General features: G+C 64.4%; 5 protein-coding genes across 5 annotated transcripts; all 5 read right to left on the bottom strand.

Moving 5' to 3' along the window:
* Positions 1-107: 107 nt before the first annotated feature.
* LMXM_05_0780 (conserved hypothetical protein) lies at positions 108-551 on the bottom strand (the record flags this gene model as incomplete). The annotated part of the gene is made up of 1 exon (XM_003871919.1): positions 108-551. The coding sequence occupies one exon, from the start codon at positions 549-551 to the stop codon at positions 108-110; it is 444 nt and encodes a 147-aa protein (XP_003871968.1).
* A 1,455-nt stretch (positions 552-2,006) lies between these two features.
* LMXM_05_0770 (hypothetical protein, unknown function) lies at positions 2,007-6,131 on the bottom strand (the record flags this gene model as incomplete). The annotated part of the gene is made up of 1 exon (XM_003871918.1): positions 2,007-6,131. One exon carries the CDS (start codon positions 6,129-6,131, stop codon positions 2,007-2,009), a length of 4,125 nt encoding a protein of 1,374 aa, XP_003871967.1.
* Positions 6,132-7,824: 1,693 nt separating this feature from the next.
* Positions 7,825-12,216, bottom strand: LMXM_05_0760 (kinesin-like protein; the record flags this gene model as incomplete). The annotated part of the gene is made up of 1 exon (XM_003871917.1): positions 7,825-12,216. The coding sequence occupies one exon, from the start codon at positions 12,214-12,216 to the stop codon at positions 7,825-7,827; it is 4,392 nt and encodes a 1,463-aa protein (XP_003871966.1).
* A 960-nt stretch (positions 12,217-13,176) lies between these two features.
* On the bottom strand, positions 13,177-15,573 carry LMXM_05_0750 (conserved hypothetical protein; the record flags this gene model as incomplete). Its single annotated transcript, XM_003871916.1, has 1 exon — positions 13,177-15,573. One exon carries the CDS (start codon positions 15,571-15,573, stop codon positions 13,177-13,179), a length of 2,397 nt encoding a protein of 798 aa, XP_003871965.1.
* Positions 15,574-16,855: 1,282 nt separating this feature from the next.
* LMXM_05_0740 (conserved hypothetical protein) lies at positions 16,856-17,959 on the bottom strand (the record flags this gene model as incomplete). Its single annotated transcript, XM_003871915.1, has 1 exon — positions 16,856-17,959. One exon carries the CDS (start codon positions 17,957-17,959, stop codon positions 16,856-16,858), a length of 1,104 nt encoding a protein of 367 aa, XP_003871964.1.
* Positions 17,960-19,325: the final 1,366 nt, after the last annotated feature.

Raw genomic sequence — 19,325 nt, 5'->3', positions numbered from 1 at the left:
TGAGGATGGCGATATGAAGGCCACACAGCCTCCTCAGGAGAGACCCTGAAGAGGTGCGCGCACACACACACACACACATGCATATATTTAAGCGTTGCCGCGGCTTCTCAATCCATGGAGAAGACGGCGCCGCGGTTCTTCCACTCCCAGCCGTTGCGGTGCATGCGCAGCGCGTACGAGCCGAGGGAATAGACCCAGCCAAGAGTGCCGAAGAACGACACGCGCGCCCAGAATTTCCAGTGAAACGGACCGAAGAAGTTCTTCAGCGCGAAGTGGCCCATGCCGAACCACATGCCGGAAAACGGGCGGTCGACGTGGCGCACCGGTGACGTCAACGGGTAGGGCGCCCAGGGGTCCATGTACTGCTTGCTGTTCCATGCCTTCCACCCCACCGGGCAGGCGCGGAAGTTCGGCTCGTGGTGTGGGTGCACGCGCAGCGTGCTGAAGCGCAGGTACGCGCCGGCGCGCTCGATGTTCGAAATCTTTGCCACGGCGCTCGCGGCCGAGCTGTGTCCCTCAGCCGCGGAGTGGCGAAGAGCGCTAGCAAGCATGGCCTCCGGATGCGTGGTGCCGGGGTGGGTGGGCAGGGGCGATGGGAGAGAAAAGCACAGCGACAAGAGCGAGCCAGAGACTAACTAGAGATAGACGCGGAGCTGTGTAGTACACGTGGGTGGGCTGTCGTTGAGGTGTGTTCGAGAGAGGAGAGAGACGACAGGGCACATATCGAGTGGTGTGGGAGGATTACGCCGCAACATCACAAGCGCATAGGGTATGCACGCATCGATGCAGGGGCGGCGTGGTGGTGGACCAGGGAGATGCGGAGGCGGCGTTCAGCGTGTGTGTGACCGTGTACGGGACTGGTGAGTACCCTCCTCCTCCTCCTCCTCCTCCCCCCTCTCCTTTCGCCGCCCTCGGCAGCGACGAAGGCGCCGTTGACCCTGAGAAGCGAGAGGGGGAGGGGGAGGGGGAGGGCGGTGGACCCCACCGGCGCCCCTCCCGACACACACACACACACACACCCACGCACATGTGTCGGAAGAACAAGGGTGCGTGATGGGTGGCAGCTGTTCTTTGTGGACCCGCCGTAGCCGGCGTAGAAGGGGGAGCATGCGCAGCTGCATGCAGACACGTGGCGACGCGCCTTGTCCGCGGCCCTCTCGAGCGGCAGGTAGACGGGCAAGGACGAGGACGAGTGGGTGGTGAGGGGACGGTTATTGCCTGTAGAGGAAGATACGGGGTCTAGCGATCCAAGTGGATGGTGGTTGGGGAGTGGGGACGGAATAGGAGAGCGATCGAGCACGCCACCAACAATTCACATCACCGTCGACATCGTCTTCCACGGACATATCTAAGGGAAGAACACACCGCACGTTATAGAAAAAATAATATGAGCACCGCACACACACACACAGACGCGGCAATGCGAGGGGAGGAGGCGTGTGTGCTGTGTGCTGTGTTGGAGTGGTGCTGGTGGTGCTGGAAGAGGAAGAGGCTGTGCAAGGAGGCGTCTCTCAGAAAAAGGGAATGCAGAGACATGCAACCACGACCGCAACGAACGCACGGACACCTGCGCAGTGAATCGGATCCGTTGCATCCGATTCACTGCGAGGCGTCGACATCGTCGTCGTCGTCGTCCCTCTTCCATCCAAAGCGAGTGGAGGCGGCAACACCGCCGGAGAAGACAGAAGTCAAAACACCTATGCCGGCCAACATGACGCCGTCCCTGCATAGGGGGAGAAGGGGGGGGGGAGGATGCAGGTGTCCGTGCGTGTATGTGTGTGTGTGTAGACTTGTCTTTACCTAGGACATACAGCAGACTATGCGAGGGGGGGGGGAGGGGCAGAGGCACCTCATCCCCCCGTCTCCCCTCCCCCTTCCCACCGTCATCACGACTACATGACACTAGACAGCGCTGGCGAGAGGGAGCAGCATCCGTCCTCTGCATCAGCCAACCACACACAGACCCACAAAACGAGGCTCACGCACTGGCACACTTCGTCGGGTTGCTAAAGCTGTTGATAGCGCGCGTAGTTGGCTTGGCTGCGTGCGCTACTAATGAGAAGTTGCAGCTGCGCGGCCGTAACGCGGACGCCGGATATTTCCGACGCTGCCGGGGCAACGTCGCCCCCACTCGCGCGGCCCATGCTCACACTGCCGCTTGTAGGCGAGTCAGCCGAGGAGAAGGTCGCTGGCGACGTGACGGAGGCCGGAATCATTGCTGCGGAGGGTTTGTCCGCTGATACGGTCCTCGCCCGCGCAGCGGCGGCCAGCTCGGCGGCCAGCTCCTTCGCCCTCTTGAGTGCAGCCAGCGGTGCTGCCGCCTCCGACACTGCGGACGACAGCGACGACGCGGAGGCACCAGCGGCGCGAGGGCCCTCATCGATGGACATTCTTTCCTCTTTCAAGTTTGCGTCGCGACCGCTACCGCCGTTGCCGTCGTGCAACCCCTCCAGCCGCTTAGGACTGTAGCAGCGCATGATGTCGGTGTAGCTCTCAACGCTGAGCTGCCGTGGGTGCTCTTGGGGACAACTCGGCGTGTGTGCGCCATCGTTGGCACCACAGCGACGCCGACTGCTTCCTCGGACGCGTCCGGCAGCACTGGAGGACGGGCGATTCCGTACCGCTCCCCGTCCCACCGCCCTGGCAGTCGCCGCCGCTGCTCCGATGCTGGATGGCGGTGCCTCGTGTGGCGTGCGCGTCGACGTCGCCATGGTTCCCGCGGCGACCTTTCGCGCAGCGCCGGCAGCGGTGTGGTTCGCGGACGTATTGATGTCCGTCGCCTCACGTGGCCGCAGCTTACCACTACCGCTCCTGTCAGCACGTGCACTCGCCGATGTTCCCATTTGCTGCTGCTGCTGTAGCACTCGCGCACCAGCCGCCGTCGAGGGGGGAGATGCAGGGGCAGGGGAGCTGCTGGCAGAGTGGAGTGAGCGCGCCTGCTGGCCATTCTCTTTTCCGCCGCGAGCGAACGCCGCTGACGGAGGCGTCGGCGACGGACTTTGGGACGCACGATGTAGCGCAACAGGACCGCTACTGCCGCGGTCTCCTGCAGCCGTGTCCGTCACGGTGCACCGTGCTTGGTGCTGGTAGTATGGATGGTGCGGCGGAGACCGCACAAAGGCATGCGGGCTCGCCGCGACGTGGCCGCCGCCTTTCTCTTCGGTTCCGTCAGCCCTGTGAGTGAGTTGGTCCGGCTGCAGTTGTGGCCTCGCCTGCCTCTGCTGCTGCTGCTGCGGCGGCGGCGCTTCCGACCCCGACGTTGATGATTGTGGCGGAGCGTGAAGGCTGGTGCTATGGCTGCGCGATCGACGCACCAGCACGATGAGCTCCTCGTTGGCATGCAAGGCGGGCTGTGCCACTAATGCCGGTTCTCCCGGCGTCGTCGGCGGCGGCATGTCTGACGTCTGCTCTGGGTGCTGGTGGTCGGAGGGTACGGAGAAGGCACGCTTCCATGTCCATACCGTCACGTCTTCCGCCGATGCTACGACTCCCGTCGGAGGTGCAATGCCAGCCTCCCCATCACCCGCGGTGTTGCCTACCAGGCGAGTCGCGTCCGCCTTGTCTGCACTCGGAATAGGATTCCCAGTGATGCCGAAGCTGCGGCGGTTCTGCTGCCCGCTGGCCACCGTCGCGAGCAGTGTCCCAAACAAAGCCAGCTCGCGGTCATTCATGCGCTGGAAGTCCTGCAGGAACGCCTTGCTCTCCTCCATCGAGATCATCGATGCCTGACTCACCGGCACGGTGTTACTGCTGTCGTCGCCTCTTGGCTTGCGGTCGGCAAGGTGACGCGGGCCTGTTGCTCGTGATGTGGCGGCTGGTGCTGCTGCTCCTGCGGTCGTGGACACCACAGGGCGCATGCGTGGGCCGCCGGCGCCGGCGGCGCTGTTGATGGTGGGCCGGGTGGCACCGGCGTTGGGGCGCCGGGCAGTGGAGGCCGTGGCTATGCTGGGGGCTCTGGCGGTCGCCGACGCCGCTGCGGTGTGCAGCGAAGACCGCACGCTTTTTCCTGCAGCACTGCTGCGGGCGGTGCCGCTGGTGCCGTCGCGGCTGTGGCTGCGGCGCGGAGCCGACGACGTAGTCATGGAGCTGGCCCACTCCGCCACGGACGTCGAGGCGGCCGCCGCTGTGTTGCTGTCCGGAATGGTGGTGGTGGCGGGGTGTGACCGTTGTTGGTGCAAGCTGGCCACCGAGGAGGAGCGCACAAGGGAGGACGGCGCCGCCGCCGGCGCACCCAGTCCGTCCGCAATACGGGGAGCTTGGTTGGTGACGCTACCCGTCACTGCGCTGCTGGTACGGCTGCTGCTGCTCGCGCGACGGCGCTGATGCACGGGGGCAGAGCCGCTGCGCACGGCGCTCTTGCGAGGCGCAGCTCTACCGGTGTTGGTGCCGCTGCTGGCAGCGACGAGAGAAGGCGCGCCGTCGCCGGAGCTCAATGGTTCACTGTGCGGCAGTGGGCTTCTGGCCCCACTCGCTCCTCGCGTCGTGTAGACGGAGAAGGGGCCCGACGGCGTGCTCGAGCGCGGCCGCCGTGACGCGGCACAGGCGGCCGATCCTCCCACGGGGCTCGCCACGTCGTCGCTGTGGGAGCTGACGGATCCACGACGCTTGAGTGGTGACGAGGGCGCTACCGGCCCTGCTTTGCGAGCACTGCCACCAACACCACCGAGGCTGCCTGCAGACGGAGTGCGGCGACGCTGTTGCACTGATGTCGCGGAGGGGGTGCGTGTCAGTCTCGACCGACGTGGGAGCTGTAGGCGGTCTTGCGCGGCAGCGGCACCGGGCAGAATGGATGCGGCCATCGTTGTCGAGGCCGGGCCGCCGACTCCGGCAGTCGCTGTTCCGGTGGCAGTAGTGGCACTGCGGTACAGGTCTGCTGGACGGACGAGCTGCAGGGGCGGTGCGGCGAGCTTTGCGATAGTTTGCCTACTCGGTGCATACCCCGCCCCACTCGCACCGTCGCCGATGGGGGTGACTGCCCGCCGCGGCTGTGGTCGGCGAGGCATGGCCAGCTGCTCTGCCGCGAAAGGTGAAGGGCCACCAATACCAACGTTGCGCAGCGTCGGCGCTGGCTGAAAGCACACGCTGTTGGGGTTGGTCTCGGCGCCACGCAAACCACTGCTGGCGGACCGGCTGCGGCGTGGCTGAGGGGGAGGAGCGGCGCGTTGTGGCTGCGGCTGAGCAACTGGCAGGCCGTTAATACCTGGGGTAGTCGGCCCAGCGCTGCGGCGCCGTGTCGGCAGGGGCCGAGGTGCTGCTGCTCGAGGGGAAACGGTGGCGAACAAAGGCGACGGCACGGACGGCGACGATGGCCCGTTCGCACGTGCAGGAGTTTCATGCTTCGTGGCGACGGCTGCTGGAGCAGCTGTAACGGCCGTGATCGAGGGTGGTGAAGCGCTGCCTCCACTCGCCGTCGTCGTCTTGCTGCTCCGTGTGTCGTGTGTGTGCACACGCGAGAAAAGGGAGACGTCCTCGTTGCCGTCGCTTGCTTCGACGGCGCCCGCGGAGATCGCTACGGCCACTGTCCCAGCAGCTGCAGCAGCAGCTTTGCGAGACGGCTGCTCACGCGCGCCTGCGGCGACTGCCGCGCCGCCTGGCTCAGAGGTCACCTGCGCGCGCGCATCGACCACAGAGGAGGATGTTGTGGTTTCCGGTGAGGACGGCAGCGCAGCTGAGCCTATGCGGATTGATGGCGAGCGGGCCCCGGCAACCGGCGAGCTGTCGTCCCGCTTCGCACAGGCGTCAGAGGCGACAGCGACGCCAGAGCGAGCAGCAGCGACGGTAGAGTGGCGGCTAGCCGTTACGGTGGCCACCTCTGTGACGCTCACGCGCTTCTGCCAAAAATGCTGCTTCCGCTGGTCTGATAGGGTGTGGGAGAACGAGTGGGATGAGGCAACGGATGGCGGCGAGGCCCGCGTGCGGCTTCGCGAGTTGCTGCCCGTTTTGGAGCTGTCGTAGCTCAGGCGGCGGCACGTGGACAGGGGCGGGGACGGCGACGTTGCGGCCGGACGCGCCTGCCGCTGGTAGTGGCCCTGCGGGGGCGCAGCCAGTACCACTCCTGCTCGTGAGTCGTTCATTGGGAGGAGCGCTGCCCCAACGGTGATGGTGGGCGGAGCAGCAGCAGCAGACTGCATGACTGGGTGGGGAGGGGGAGGGGGAAGGGCAACTCTTCAGATGTGTTAGCGACGGCCCAAAGCACAGCTGACGCGAGCAAGAGGAGGGGCGGAGGAGGAGGGCGGTGGGGTGACGTTGACGGCTGAGGGAGGGACGGCGAGAGCCAGAAGGGAGGCACAGCGATGATTACGAGCACGCACGGCAGACCTGCGCTGGCGCCGTGGTTGGCCGCGCCGCGTACATACATAACCGCCATCCGTGTATTGTCATGACCCATCCACCCGCCAGCATCACGGGCGCACCACTGAGACGGAGGGGTGGTGGTCGTCGAGATGTGCGTGCGTGACACAGCGGGGGGAAGCGCCCGCAGCAGCAGCAACACAAAGGGTGAAAGAGAAGGACAGAGCGCGCGTTGGCACGCAAGGGATGTGTCGATGGAGGCGAGTGCAAGCAAGACGCAGGTATAGACACATGAGGCAACGGCGGCAACAGCAGAAGAAAACGCCGCCACCACTGCCGGAGATCACATCGAAAGCTTAGGGACGCGAAGAGAGAAGTACCGCCATCAGGCGACTTGTAAAAGACCGTCTCCGCCATCATGCACGTCGCCGCCGTCAGGGTGACGAGCTTGCCGTCCACCCAACACCAACAGCAGCGGCGGCGGCGGCAGCAGCGACACGTGGAATAGAGAACTCGCACACACACACACACACGCACACGCACAGACACACACGAAAGCATTGCGGATGGATGAGGGAGAAGGACAGCGAAGGCCACATGGACGGCGAGGCGCTGACGCACAGGCATACGATGCGTGCATGCATGGGTGTCGGGGGTGTGTGAAGGGGGAGGGGGAGGGGGAGGGGGGTATATGGGCAAGCACATAGAGAAAGGATGGGTGCAGGATGACGCGAGGGAGGGAGAGTGCGTGTGCGCGTGCGTGAGCGTAGCCCCCCCTGGCGCCTGCTTGTCTGAGTATGTGTGGGGAAGGGGAGGGGAAGGAATTGACAACGAGAAAACGTTAACGATGAGCGCGCTACAACGACTGTACTGATGGGCCGTCCGCGCGAGGAGAGGGGGAGAAGTGGGTGGTGGTGACAGCGAAGACTCGCATCCATATACAGACACAGGTGCACATGTACAGAGTTGGCCCACGAGGGGGAGGGAGGGGGAGAGTGGTGGCGGTGGCGACCACCACTTAGAGCCAAAATGTAGAACAAGAAGAGTCCGCACTGACCGACACAGACACACACCTGCACGTACAGCCACGGGCGCCGTAGCTCTGGCTGCGTCATGTCGCATCACGCTCACCGTGACCAGCACCGCCAATCAACAGCGGTGCGCGTGCGCTGTCCTCCCCACCCCCTCCATCGTGAAGTCCTTCATGCCTTCTGAAGGACTAAGGTTCTCGTTCATGCGTGGCACACGCACGATGACGAGGGTGAGGGTGCTCCATGGCAGCTGCAGACATGTACGCGAGCAACTTTTCAACGTTATCTTCCATGGCTGCTGGTGTGGACGGCCGAAAGCCTTTAGAAAGCAAGACGCAGTGCTCTCGTTGGCGTTGCCGTTGCCGTTGCCCCATAGCTGCGCGCGCCATGCAGGGGGCGGTGCTGTTTTCTTCACACCGCTGGTCCACTGCGGGTGCTGGTGCGCATCGCTCTTGGGGAGAGGGGGAGGAGGAGGAGGGGGGGGGGACGCCTGCTGATGTGTTTAGGCCTGACGCCGTGGTGACATCGCCGCGTCAGCGGGCGCCATCAAGTCCATCGCGACGAAGCCACAGCGCGCAAGGAAGACTTTGAGGGAGGCATCATGAGACGCGCAGGAGTAGTGCGGTGGATACAGAGCCCGCGATGTGCTGGCCGCAGCGGACGAAGGCAGCGGGGCTGGTGTGGCTACCGATGATGCCGGCACCCAAGAGTCGCCCTTCTCTACAGTCCTCCTCGCCGCCTTCGTCGCTTGATGACCCTCAGCGACGTGTGTGCTGCCTCCCTCCTGCCGCATGCATCCGTGCAGCTCCGCGAGGCGCAAGCGTAGCAGCACGTTCGACTGCTCCACCGCCGCCAGCCGTGCCTGCGTCGCCGCTCGCGCGGCCCGCTCCTTGGCAAGGGTGGCGTCGATGGCGTTCATGGGGCACTCACGACGCGGCTGTTTTCGGTTCGCGGCGAGGGAGAGAAGCGGCACGGACGGAACCGACGTGGTGCTCGGCGAGGGCTCCAGAGCGGGCGCGTGGTGCGGTGGAGATGGCCGAGGATGACGAGTTGGTGCACGCGTCCCCTTTGAGGCCGAGGTAACGCCCATTGAGACGGGTATCGCAGTCGGTTCAGACACGAGCACGCCAATGCCCCCGTCCCTGGTGCTTGTGCTTGCCATGGTCTTCGTTGAGGAGGCCTTTAGCGGGTTGGTGCCGGCGACAACACGGTTACGCGCCGTGGCCTCCGTCTCGCCGACTGCTGCGTCCGTAGGATAGAGCATGGACAGCATCGCGGAGTCTTTGATGGTGGAGGCAGCCGCAGCGGCGATCAGCTTGCGCTGTAGCTCCATGCAGCGCTGCGAAATGGGGTAGGCAGGGGAGAGGAGGGCGCGGGCCGAAGCGCTGAGCCAGTATGCCTCCGCTCCCGTCGCTCCGCCGCCGCTGTCCTTGTTGTCGTCCGCCGGCGCTGTTGGGCTCGATGGCCGAGGTGAAATATACCACCACTCCGGCGACGTGGGCCCAACAGGCGCCGCGCTGCGACGACAGCCCTCCGGTGCTGCACCAGGACCGGCTCCATCGTTGTTTTCGACGTCGCGCGATTCGAGGCTGCCGCACCTCTGAATGCTGCCGTTCCCAGCACCGGCGGTTTGTGTGCCGCTGATCGCTTTCGGCGCTGCGGTCTCCTCGGGTACGACGAGACGGCAACCGCCGCTGCTACCACCACGCGAGCAGGATGATGAGGTGACTGTCCTCATGGACGCGCTGGTGGTCGGTGCTCCGGAGAGCCGCTGCCGCTGCTGCTGCTGGAACATTGCGGCCGCGAAGTAGCTGAGGTGTTTCTCCAGCCACCACGTGTACGTCGCGAGCTGCTGCAGGCGGTTCTGTGCGGTCGAGGCTTCGACGGCAAGCTGACATACCTTTGCCTCTGCCGCAGCTTGCGCGTCGTCCGTGTCCGCTGTCATCTCGTTCAGCTTCGCGTTGCTCTTCACATCCCTGCACAGCGTCGCGAATCGCAACGTCGACATCGTTTCCTGCGCATCGCACGGGTCCGGTGACACGTTGCACAGCAGGAATGCGATGGCATTGCCGCCGAGACTGTTCTGCAAGATGCGCGTGAGCTTGCTGTCGCGATACGGTATGTGCTGGCATGCCCTGGCGCCTGTCAGTGCGGCCGCACTGCTGGTCGAGGTGGTCGTCGAGTTTTTGGAGAGCGACGAGCGGGCCGCCAGGCGCAGCAGGCGCATTACGTTTCCGAGTGCAGAGAGAGAAAGGTTGATGTTCCGTGCCTCCTTGAGCTGCAGGCCGTGCGCGCCAGTATAGCTGACGCGCTCCGACCCTGCGAGGTCGACAAGGCTCAGTGTGGAGTGGCGGGTGGTCCACACGGGCTTCTCTCCGTCGCGTGAGTGTCGCTTATGCTGGTCGACGCGTACGAAGAAGAAGGCATGGGAGCGACTGCTGCTCTTGTTCAGCTTCGTGCTGCCCGTCTGCCGCTGCCTCAGCGCCAGCCGGACCGCCTCCATCGCTGTGTGAATGTCGTGCACCCGGTGCTCGCGCAGTCCCTCGATGTACACAGCTTCGCTCCCGGCGTCGTGCGCGGGCTGGCGGAGCGAGGTCCAACGCGGGGGAGGCGGCGACCCACCTCTTGCCGTCTTCTGCTTTGTTGGTGGGGCGCTCTGCGAGGCCGACGATGCGGGCGCCCCTAGACGAATTTGCAGCTGCGGTGCTGCTTGGGTTGCGGTCGGCGCAGTCCACTTCATCGGCATCGTCTTGGCGGATCCCATGCCGGTGCCGGCCCTAGCATGGGAGGTGGCACTTGTTGTGCTCGCAGCCGCCCTTGGGGGGTTCCGCGTCATGGTGGAGTTGCCGCATCGAGAGCTGACGCGCTGCGACACACGTGTGCACTTTGGCGCCGCGCCCGGTGATGGAGAGGCGGGGAAATGATCCCGCCCTCGCTTGACAGCTGACGCGGTGGCCTTGCGGTGGTCGTGGCGGTCACTGGTGTTGCTGCTGTTACAGTGATGGTGAACATGCGTCGCGACGGATGGGTGAGAGACGTCCTTCGTGCCAAGCGTCGCTCCCTCGTTCTGGGGAAGCTCGCCCGGCAGCAAGTCGCGCATATCGTCGTTGTATAGTTCCAGCGCACTGATTGTAACCTGCCACCATGACGTCGGCACCGCAGACGCCTGCTGCAGCTTGCCGTCGCCTGCTGTTGCAGCCGTGGCGCCGGCGCCGTGCCGCGCCTCCAGCCCGCGAAACAGCTGGATCAGTATGCGGGGTAGCAGGCCGACATCCGATGCGACGCGCGCATGTTCCTCTTCATCGACGTTGTTGTCATCGCACCCGACCGCCTCGGTTGACGTGGGCTGCGACGCTAGCCACCGCAACGCCTTCCTCGACAGCTTTCCACCGTGCGGCCCGGCAATGGTGTAGGTCTTGCCACTGCCGGTCTGGCCGTAGCACATCACGGTGCTGTGGTAGCCCTGCAGCACCCGCGCCACCGCGCGCTGACCGATGCACGTCATGATATCTGCCTGCGCCACGCTGTCGTCGAGGATGTAGTCGAAACGGAAGCGAAGGGTGCGGGTTTGCTGCCCAGCCGCGGCAACGTTCGCCGCCGGCGTCGTCGTCGTGCTGGCGACGCCCGAGGCGTTCGCGGCAACGGGGCAGTCGATGAAGCCGTTCCTTGCGTCGGCGGTCACGCAGACTTCGTTCGACGCTTTGTCCGCGCTGTGGCTGATGCCGGGTTTGCCTTTCTCGGCTTTCAGGATTGCGCGCCGGCTCGCGGACCGCCGCCCGCGCATGGTGGCACTGTGGCTGGTGGCGCTGTTGGTCGTCGGCTGGCGCTCCGCAAGCAGTGAGCCGCCGCCGATGGTGCTCGCCTGAGTACTCAAAGTATCGTCCCAGTTACCGCCGCTGCTGTGCAGCTCGCATGACGGTTGCTGCTTCCCGTTGTACGACGACGCTGATGACGCGGGAAAGAGAGAGCGCGATGGCGTATCAGTTAGAGTAGACGTCGATGGTGTTCCCTTGACCGTTATCAACGAGGTGCGAGGACGCACGCGCACCGCTACGAAGATGTTCATGTCCGCATTGGCCACGTCTTCATCCTCCGCCACGGCTGCCGGCCCCATGGGGATACCGTCCTCAGGTGCCGGCGACGTCCTGCCTTGCGGTGAGAAAGGCATACTCCCACAGTCGCCGCCTGCGCTCGCCTTCGCCAACTGCATGGTCTCCTGCCGCAGATCACCGAGGTCGACATCCACACAGGTCCAGTCCGCGCCCTCGCTGGTGTCGTTAAAGTCTGACACAGGCATCCGGTCCTCCGGGCTCTCCAGCTTCGTGTAGGAGTCTTGATGCACTCCCGGGGCCAGGGTGCCGCGCCTCGTCGTGGTGGTTGTGGCCGTGTGCGTTGCAGGGCTCTTCGAGGCGACGGGCGCCGCTGCGACGCGCTTCTTCCGGTTTGGCTGCTCCCGCGGTGCCGCTGCCGCAACAGAGGAGGGGATAGGGGAAGTTGGGCTGGTCACACGACTTGCTGCTGGTACTGCTGCTGCTGCTGTGGCGGGTGGCCCGGAGGTCCCCGTACTGCAGACAGCAGGGCGCTTGTGCGCCGCGTCCCTACTGCAGCCGCCACTGGCGATGGTGAGACTGGGCTGATGCCACGATTGCCGCGGCTTCGATGCTAAGTTGCCGGTGATACTGCTGCCGTTCACCGACGATGCCCGCACCATCGTCGCCGCCGCCGAGCTCGCACCGCGCTTGCCCGTTGCTGTGGACAGGCATGGCGACACCGGGTGTATGAAGGTAGACGGACGCGGCCTATTGGTGCTGCTGGCATACCGCGATCTGTGCGGCGCACGCTCGCCGTAGCGCTCGTGGGCCACTTCGAAGGAGGCGAGCGGCGACCGGTACATGGAAGAGGTGCACGGTGAGACAAAGAGGGTCGACGGTGGCTCCGTGGCCACGGAACCGTTCCGGCACGAATGCGGAAGCGTGAGGGGTGGGGAGAGCGGTTGTGTCTGCTGTGCCGTGGAGCAGCTGCTGTACATTTACGCCCCGGAGCACCGCAAGCGGGTGGGGTGGGTACACAACCCTCAAGTCGGTCACGGGACGGTGACGGTGCGGATGGGGGCACCGTCAGACACCGACGACGACGACGACACAGGCAAAGCGGGGAGAAGGCAAGAGGCGGAGAAGATGATGATGATCAGGGTCACCACAGGGGATATATATATATATCTGCATACATACGATGGGTCTCATGTGCATGCGGTCGTCGTGCTGGCGACCGCAGGCCGTGCAGGTATGGGGACAAGGGGGTGCACCGATGAGTCCAGAGAGAGAGCGGTCGTGCGTGGTTTAGGTGGAGAGAAGATGTGTCTAACAACAACAGCACAAGCATGGAGTCCAAGGGCCGATGTGCATGGGTGCATCGTCGCGCGTGTGTGCATCGGGCTCCTTGTGCGCGAGCCAAGAGAGAGGAGAGGAGAGGGGAGGGGGGAGGGGGAGAGGCACGCTTTACGTGAGCGAGTGTTGCAGCCACAGCCGCCCCATCCGACACGACCATCGCAAGAGACGCGCCGCAGCTCTTCCTAACCCCCCTCCTCCTCGACCTCGACGGCGCTTTTCCTTTGGTGGATTGTATGAGGCAGCGGCGCGCGCTCAAGCGATGGGCAGGCATGCTGCATCCTGCGACATCTCGCTCGGCGTGTTTAGCAAAGGTGCGCGAGGGCGTGCTCATCGATTAAGGACTTAGGTGAAGCGTAAGACAGTCACAGGGCATGAAGGCAGGTGTGCGGGAGGGCACCCATCCTCACGTGCCCGCATCATACGCATCCACTATTGTTATCCGCCAGCTCTGCTGCAGCCCGCGACTAGCAGCTGGCCATCACCGTTGTCGGTCGCGCGTTCTTGCGCACCACGCGTGTCTGCTCGGGGTCAAAGCCCTTCTCCTTCGAGTTGTACGTGGCCCAGGGCGGCGTCACGGCGGCGTAGTCTAGCGAGGTGAAGTCCGTGCGCCCCGACTCAACCAGGTCGTAGAAGCGCTCGTAGTCGATCCAGGTGTGCCAGTGACCATCGAAGAAGAACTTGTCGAGTGCGATGAGGACGCAGCAGCTGTGCTCGTGCTCGCACGCTACGTGGTATGGGCGGTTGCGCTCCTCGGCAGGGATGACAATCACGTCGCTGCCGCCTGCCTCTTCCCTGTCCATCTGCGGGGTGCGGTAGTGTGGGTGCCGGCTTGCCATCTCGGCGCAGAGCGCCTTGCAGAAGTTGACCACTTCGTCATGCCGTGGGACGTTATCCTTCATGTTCAGCGTGCTGCTGCTGCTTGTGCCGCAGTACGTGACACCCTTCACTTCAATGAAGTCCGGCTGCCCCATCTCAACCAGGTCCGCGTACGCCTTCACGTTCTCCGTGTTGTACTGGTTCACCAGCGTCAGCCGGAACACGGTGCGCTGCTGCTTCCTCGCCAACTCCTTCACGCAGCTGAGGCAGCGATCCCAGTAGTCCTCGAAGAGCGGCCGGTCGATCCGCTTCAGTTCCTCGGGCGTTGGGGCGTCGATGGAAAGGTAGAGCTGCACGACCGGCTTCAAGTCCCGCAGCTGCTCCGGGAACTGCGCATTCGTCACCATAAAAGAGGAGATACGGTGCTGGTGCAGCAGGTCACAGAAGCCGTTGATCTGCGGGTACATGATGGGCTCACCCACGAGGGAGAGGGCGCAGTGGCGGATCTGCATGGCCGTGGCCAGCCGCTCCGGCGTCACGCCCGGGACACCGCGCATCTGCTTGATCATCTGGTAGTGTCCCGCCATCCCTTGCGCGATGAGCAGCTCCGGTGGGTCCTGCTTCCACCGAAAGTGGCGCGAGATGGGGTTCGTGTGATGGCGCCAACAGAAAACACATTTATTCGCACACGCCAGGCTCGGCGTCATCTCCATGCACTGGGAGGAGTTGATGTTGTAGAAGGTGTGCTTGTAGCACCCGCCCCGACCACGTAGCATCGACTTGGTCCACCGGCACAGCTTCACGCCCGAGTGGGAGCCGACGAGGCGGTACCCTTGCTTCTCCAGGTTCTGGCGCAGCTTCGGGTAGAGCAGCTCGGGCAGCTCGCTTGGGTCCTTGTTGAGGTCGAAGTCGGCGTCGTCGGTGCCGTCCCACACAAGGTCCTCGACATCGTCCATGTCGTCGTTCCCCGCGTTGTTGTTGTCGTCGTCGTCGTCGTCGTCGCTCTTGCTCGCGGCAACGCCGTCGGCCATCGTGCCCGCCTTGCAGCACGCAGAGCCATCATCGCCGTCTCCACCGGCACTGCTGCCGCAGAGCGGCTGCGACGACTGCCGGCACGCACACCGCTCACCCTCCGCCCCGGCGGAGATGATGGGGGTGTTACCGCCCTTGCAGCTGCGCGCTTCCGTGGCACTGGCCGCTGCAGGACTGGCCGCTGCCATCTCCGACTTTTTCTTGACGGTCACCGTGCCATCCGCGTGGAAGAAGGCGCGGCTCATCCACTTCAGCAGCGCCGTGGAGAAGATGCGGAAGAGCGACTGTGTCTTCGCCTCCGTCGCGTACACCGGCGGGACCACGAACGGCGGTGCGCCGAGGCCGCGGCACCACTCGTGCAGGTTCTTGGCGAAGGCGTTAAACTTTTCCTCGCCGTATGCGATGTCACCGAGACCGAAGACGGCGAAGTGCTTGCGGCCGAGAGTGTTGCGCGGGATGCGGTGGTCCTCGAAGGCGTCCTTCAGCATCGCCTCGAACGCCTGCGACCGCGGCGGCGCGACGCCGTCCGTATACGTACTGGCGATAAAGATGGTTAGCGCATACTGGTTCTGCTCCAGCAGCGTGTCGACGCGGCACACGTTCCTGCTGTTCCCTTCCTCTTCGCGCATTTCCATCACCCGCACGAGCGGGCGGACGACATCTTCGGCCGTTGCCAGCGGTGCTGTGTGCAGGTGCGCCGTGATGAGCGAGAAAAGTTTGTGCGCCAGCGCTAGCGAGTTCTTCGACTGCGTTGCGTAGGTGATCAGGATTTCAGCCGGCACTGGGGCCGGCGGCACCGCCACTGCCGCTGAGGGAGGCGCGGAGGCCACATCGAGCTGCTCCAGCTCCGCCCGCACCTGTCGGCTGAAGGTGTCGGTGCCGTCCACGGCGCCAGCGTCGCCTTGAGCGACGTTGCCACGTGTGTGGACTGAGTCGGCGAGATGGCTGTATAGGAGAAACGCCACGAGCGGCAGCCCAAGGCTGGTGAAGAGCTGCAGTAGAAAGGCTATCATCATGACGATGCCGTTGGGCGCTTGCCCCTCCCTTCCACTTGAGCTGGCCCCTCTGCACGCGTGCGGGTGTGTGCGAGTGGCAACGCCTTCCCTGCGCCGCTTCGACTTGGCTGTGATGGAGATCGGCTCAGCCGGGGCTGTACCGTGTCTCTGCTGTGTGGGCTTGCTTGCTTGCGTATACGGCGCTGTACCGATGCTGGCGTGTAGAGGACTGCACAGATTGTGAGAGGCGAGAGGCGGAGGCGGAGGGCGATGGGCATCAGCAAAAGACGAAGGGGAGGTGTCATGGGCTGGAACGGCGTCGCGCCCCTTATGGTGCCATGCACCGGTGCCTGCCTTGGGGGCTTCGCGTCCCCATACGGGTGGCCCACGGCCCCTCTCCCCCCTCAAGGCAGGTGGGCGGACAGGACGTCCCTTATCCGTTGTTGTTATCCGTGCCACTGAAGGCACCAGCGTAAACACCTTTGTTGTGGTTTGGTTGAGTCGCGCAGCCGTGACACAGCATGGGGATGCACGCACCACACACGCACGCCGCACCTATGCACGCGGGCGAACGGCTCGCCAGTGAGGGGTGGGAGAGGGGGATGGCGAAGAGAAGCATGCGTGCTTGTGTGGTGGTGGTGATAGGAAAGCCAGAGCGAGAGAGTGGCATTCTCGAGATGCCGGCGGGTATTCATGCACGGGCACCCGGCCTAGCACACGCCTATCCAGCAACCCACCTACTTGGACACATTTCAGTCGACCACAGCAACAATTGAACGGGGAGAGTGGGGGAGGGGGGGGGGCAGAGTCCACGGACACGCCGGGCGGTACGCCGACAAGACATGCACCCGCACGCCACTGGCACACTAGTAACGCGAGAAGGGAAGATGCAACACAGAGAGACTGGGACAGCGACGGCGCAGACACATGCACGCGCCATCCGCGTCGCCGCCGTCCCCCCACCCCCACTCCCCCATGCCGTGCTTTCTTTTGTCTGCCGACTGAGCAACACACACACACACACACACGAACACACGAACAAGTGCACGCATACATGTAGGCACGCTGCGCCGCCGGGATACGGCCACAACGGGCGAAAGGGTGACACACACGATGTGAAGTAAGGAGAGGCTGCGTGGGAGAGTGTCGGCTACACGGCGGCGGGGCTTCCGACGGTGTTTCCGCTCGATACCCCTCGCATCTGCCGTTTCGCGCTTTGTGTCTTGCCGCCGCGGCCCCACCAAGCAGCGCCCTGCAGAGCGACGGACCACGATCGTGAGAATGGCCATCATCGTTGCCATCACTGAACCCCGTTCAGCACTCGCAGCGACGCCACCAGTTGCTGCTTCGCATTTTCGTAATCATAGAATTGAAGCGCACTCACTGCCTGGCTGGCCAACTTCTGGGCGTCGATCATCTGGTCTATGGAGGGCTTGAAGCCGGTCGCGCCGCCGCCGCCGCTGGCGCTCGGCGGAGCCGCGTACCGCTGCTGCGCGGAGGACGGCTGCGGCGGGAGGCTCGGCACTGCCGAGCTGGTGGAGAGCCGCTGCTGCTGTTGCTTCTGCTGTGATGGGTGCTGAGGCTGCGGTGGCGCGTACTTGTTCTTCATGGGAGATGGCTGCACTGGTGTCTTGCTTTTTCCCTGAGTGTACGGTGGCGGCGGCGTGTCAAGCTTCTGCGTCGCCGGTGGAGGCGTATACGGCGGGGCAGGTAAGTTTTCGTGCGCGGTGCTTGGCGCTGGCGCCCGGTTGGAGTCGGACGTGGGCTGCGATGTCGGCCGCATGAAGCAGCTCGCCGGCGCCGTCGTGAACGTTGTCGCCTGGCCCGCGCCATTCGCGTCGCCGACACCGTCCGCCGCATCCTCGTCCGCCGCATCCTCGTCCGCCGCCTCCAGCTTGTTGGGGCTCACGTAGGCCTCATTCTTGCCGAGTGCCTTCTTCATGCGGGTGGCGATGTACTTGGCGTACTTGCTTTTCTGTGCCGCAATGGAGTCCATGGCACCGTCGTCGGTGAACTGCGCCGTCGCCTCGAACAGTATGGACGCGGTGTAGAAGAGGCGCACAATCGCCATGGACGCGTTCCCGGTCCGTTCCGCGTCATCGGCGCGGGCGAAGAGCATGAGTGCAAACTTGGTGAGCACCGTCCGCCCATCAACGCCTTGCAGCTGCGTACCGAGGTGCGCCTTGCTCGCCTCCAGCTCGTCAAGCAGGGTCATGAGGAAGGCGGTGCCTTCCTTGTCTTCCTTGCTCCGCTGCCGCATGCACAGGAAGGCGACGTGCGTGCGCAGGTAGTACGCCACGAGCGGCGCCTTGTCTTCGAACTCGTGCGAGCGCTGCAGGAATGGCCGCACCAGCGCCGCCCACGGCTTAGGCACTTTCTCCAGTAGAGTTGCAGAGGACGCCATTTTGATGAGCGCGCACGGCTGTGCGCATGCGTGTCGGTCTTTCCAGGTCGGTGTCACGGGACAACGTCAGGGGGAGGGCCAGATACGCGCCGTTCTCCGTCACGTCTTGCCGGTGACACGAAGGCGGGGGCGGGGGGGGAGAGAGCAGAGAGGGCAGAGTGCGTGGAACGGGAGAGACCGAGTGCTGCTTCGGTTTCGGGTGAACAATAACAACGACGACGGTGGTGATGGTGGTGTTGATGGTGATCGTGGTGGTGGTGAGCCACTGCGGCTGCCGGAGATGTGTGTGTGTGTGTGTGGAGGGGAGAGAGGAGGACAACGAGCAAGCAGTTGTACGAAGAGTGAATGGGAAGGCGCAGCGCGAAGTAGAAAGGAGAGAGAGAGATCGCTGGACGGGCGGGGGAGGAGGCGGGTGATCGCGGGAGAGCCAACGTGGCTGCGAGTTGAGGATGGGTGGGAGGTTGGGGGGGGGGGCGCATAAGGCGTGGGTGATTGAGGACTGTGGGTGCAGCACAGTTGCGTGCGGGCGGTGAAACGCCGCGCGAAGAGCCGTGCGGAGGAGCGTCCCCCTCTCTCCTGGATGGCCTCGCCACACGCAGGAGGTGTGCCCCCCCCCCCCCCGCGTGTGGTTTTACCAGCAGCAGCAGCAGCAGCGAGCGCTGGCCAAGGAGAAGAACGGGACGTGGAAGGGGTGTGGGGGTGGCGGACGGGTCTTGAGCTGTTTTAAAGGTTGCAGACGGAGGCGTACAGGGGGACCGAAACGAACGCGCGCATGCCGACCGACATGCACACCGGAGCAAGGAGAGCTGCATCGAGTCACGCGTACGCACGCATAAATCGAGGACAGGTGGGGAGGGGGACAGCGCTGGCAAGAGAAGACAGTTACAAGATCGACGCACACAGACGTACACGTACACGTACACGTACACACACACACATATATATATATCATGTATAGGGAGGAAGAGGAGTACAGCTGAAAAGCAGCGACGATGGTTGGGGAGGGGGAGGGGGAGGACCTGCGCGCGTGTGCGTGCGTGCGTGCGTGTGTAGGAGGGGTGGGGTGGGGGTGGGGGCGGCGGGAACGCCTGACGTGCTGAGTGCCGAGTGCGCGAGTGTAGCGAACACCGGCATGGGCGATGGAGAGGAAGGCGCTGCCTTGGCGCGCACGCGCCAGACACCAAGACGCAGACGGACACACACACACACGCGCGCGGGAGGCGAGTGTGAGGGAGGGAGGAAGACAAGCAGCAATAGGCGGGAACAGCAGAGAGGGAGGGGGGTGGCGGTGGCGGTGGCGGTGGGCGGCGTGCAGAAAAGGGTCATGTCCGAGTAGCGGCACTCTTGGAGAAACAGCAGCAGCAGC

This window comes from Leishmania mexicana, chromosome 5 (assembly GCF_000234665.1).
Source record: "Leishmania mexicana MHOM/GT/2001/U1103 complete genome, chromosome 5".
Lineage (NCBI taxonomy): Eukaryota > Euglenozoa > Kinetoplastea > Trypanosomatida > Trypanosomatidae > Leishmania > Leishmania mexicana.
This window is presented reverse-complemented; position numbering and strand designations above follow the sequence as displayed.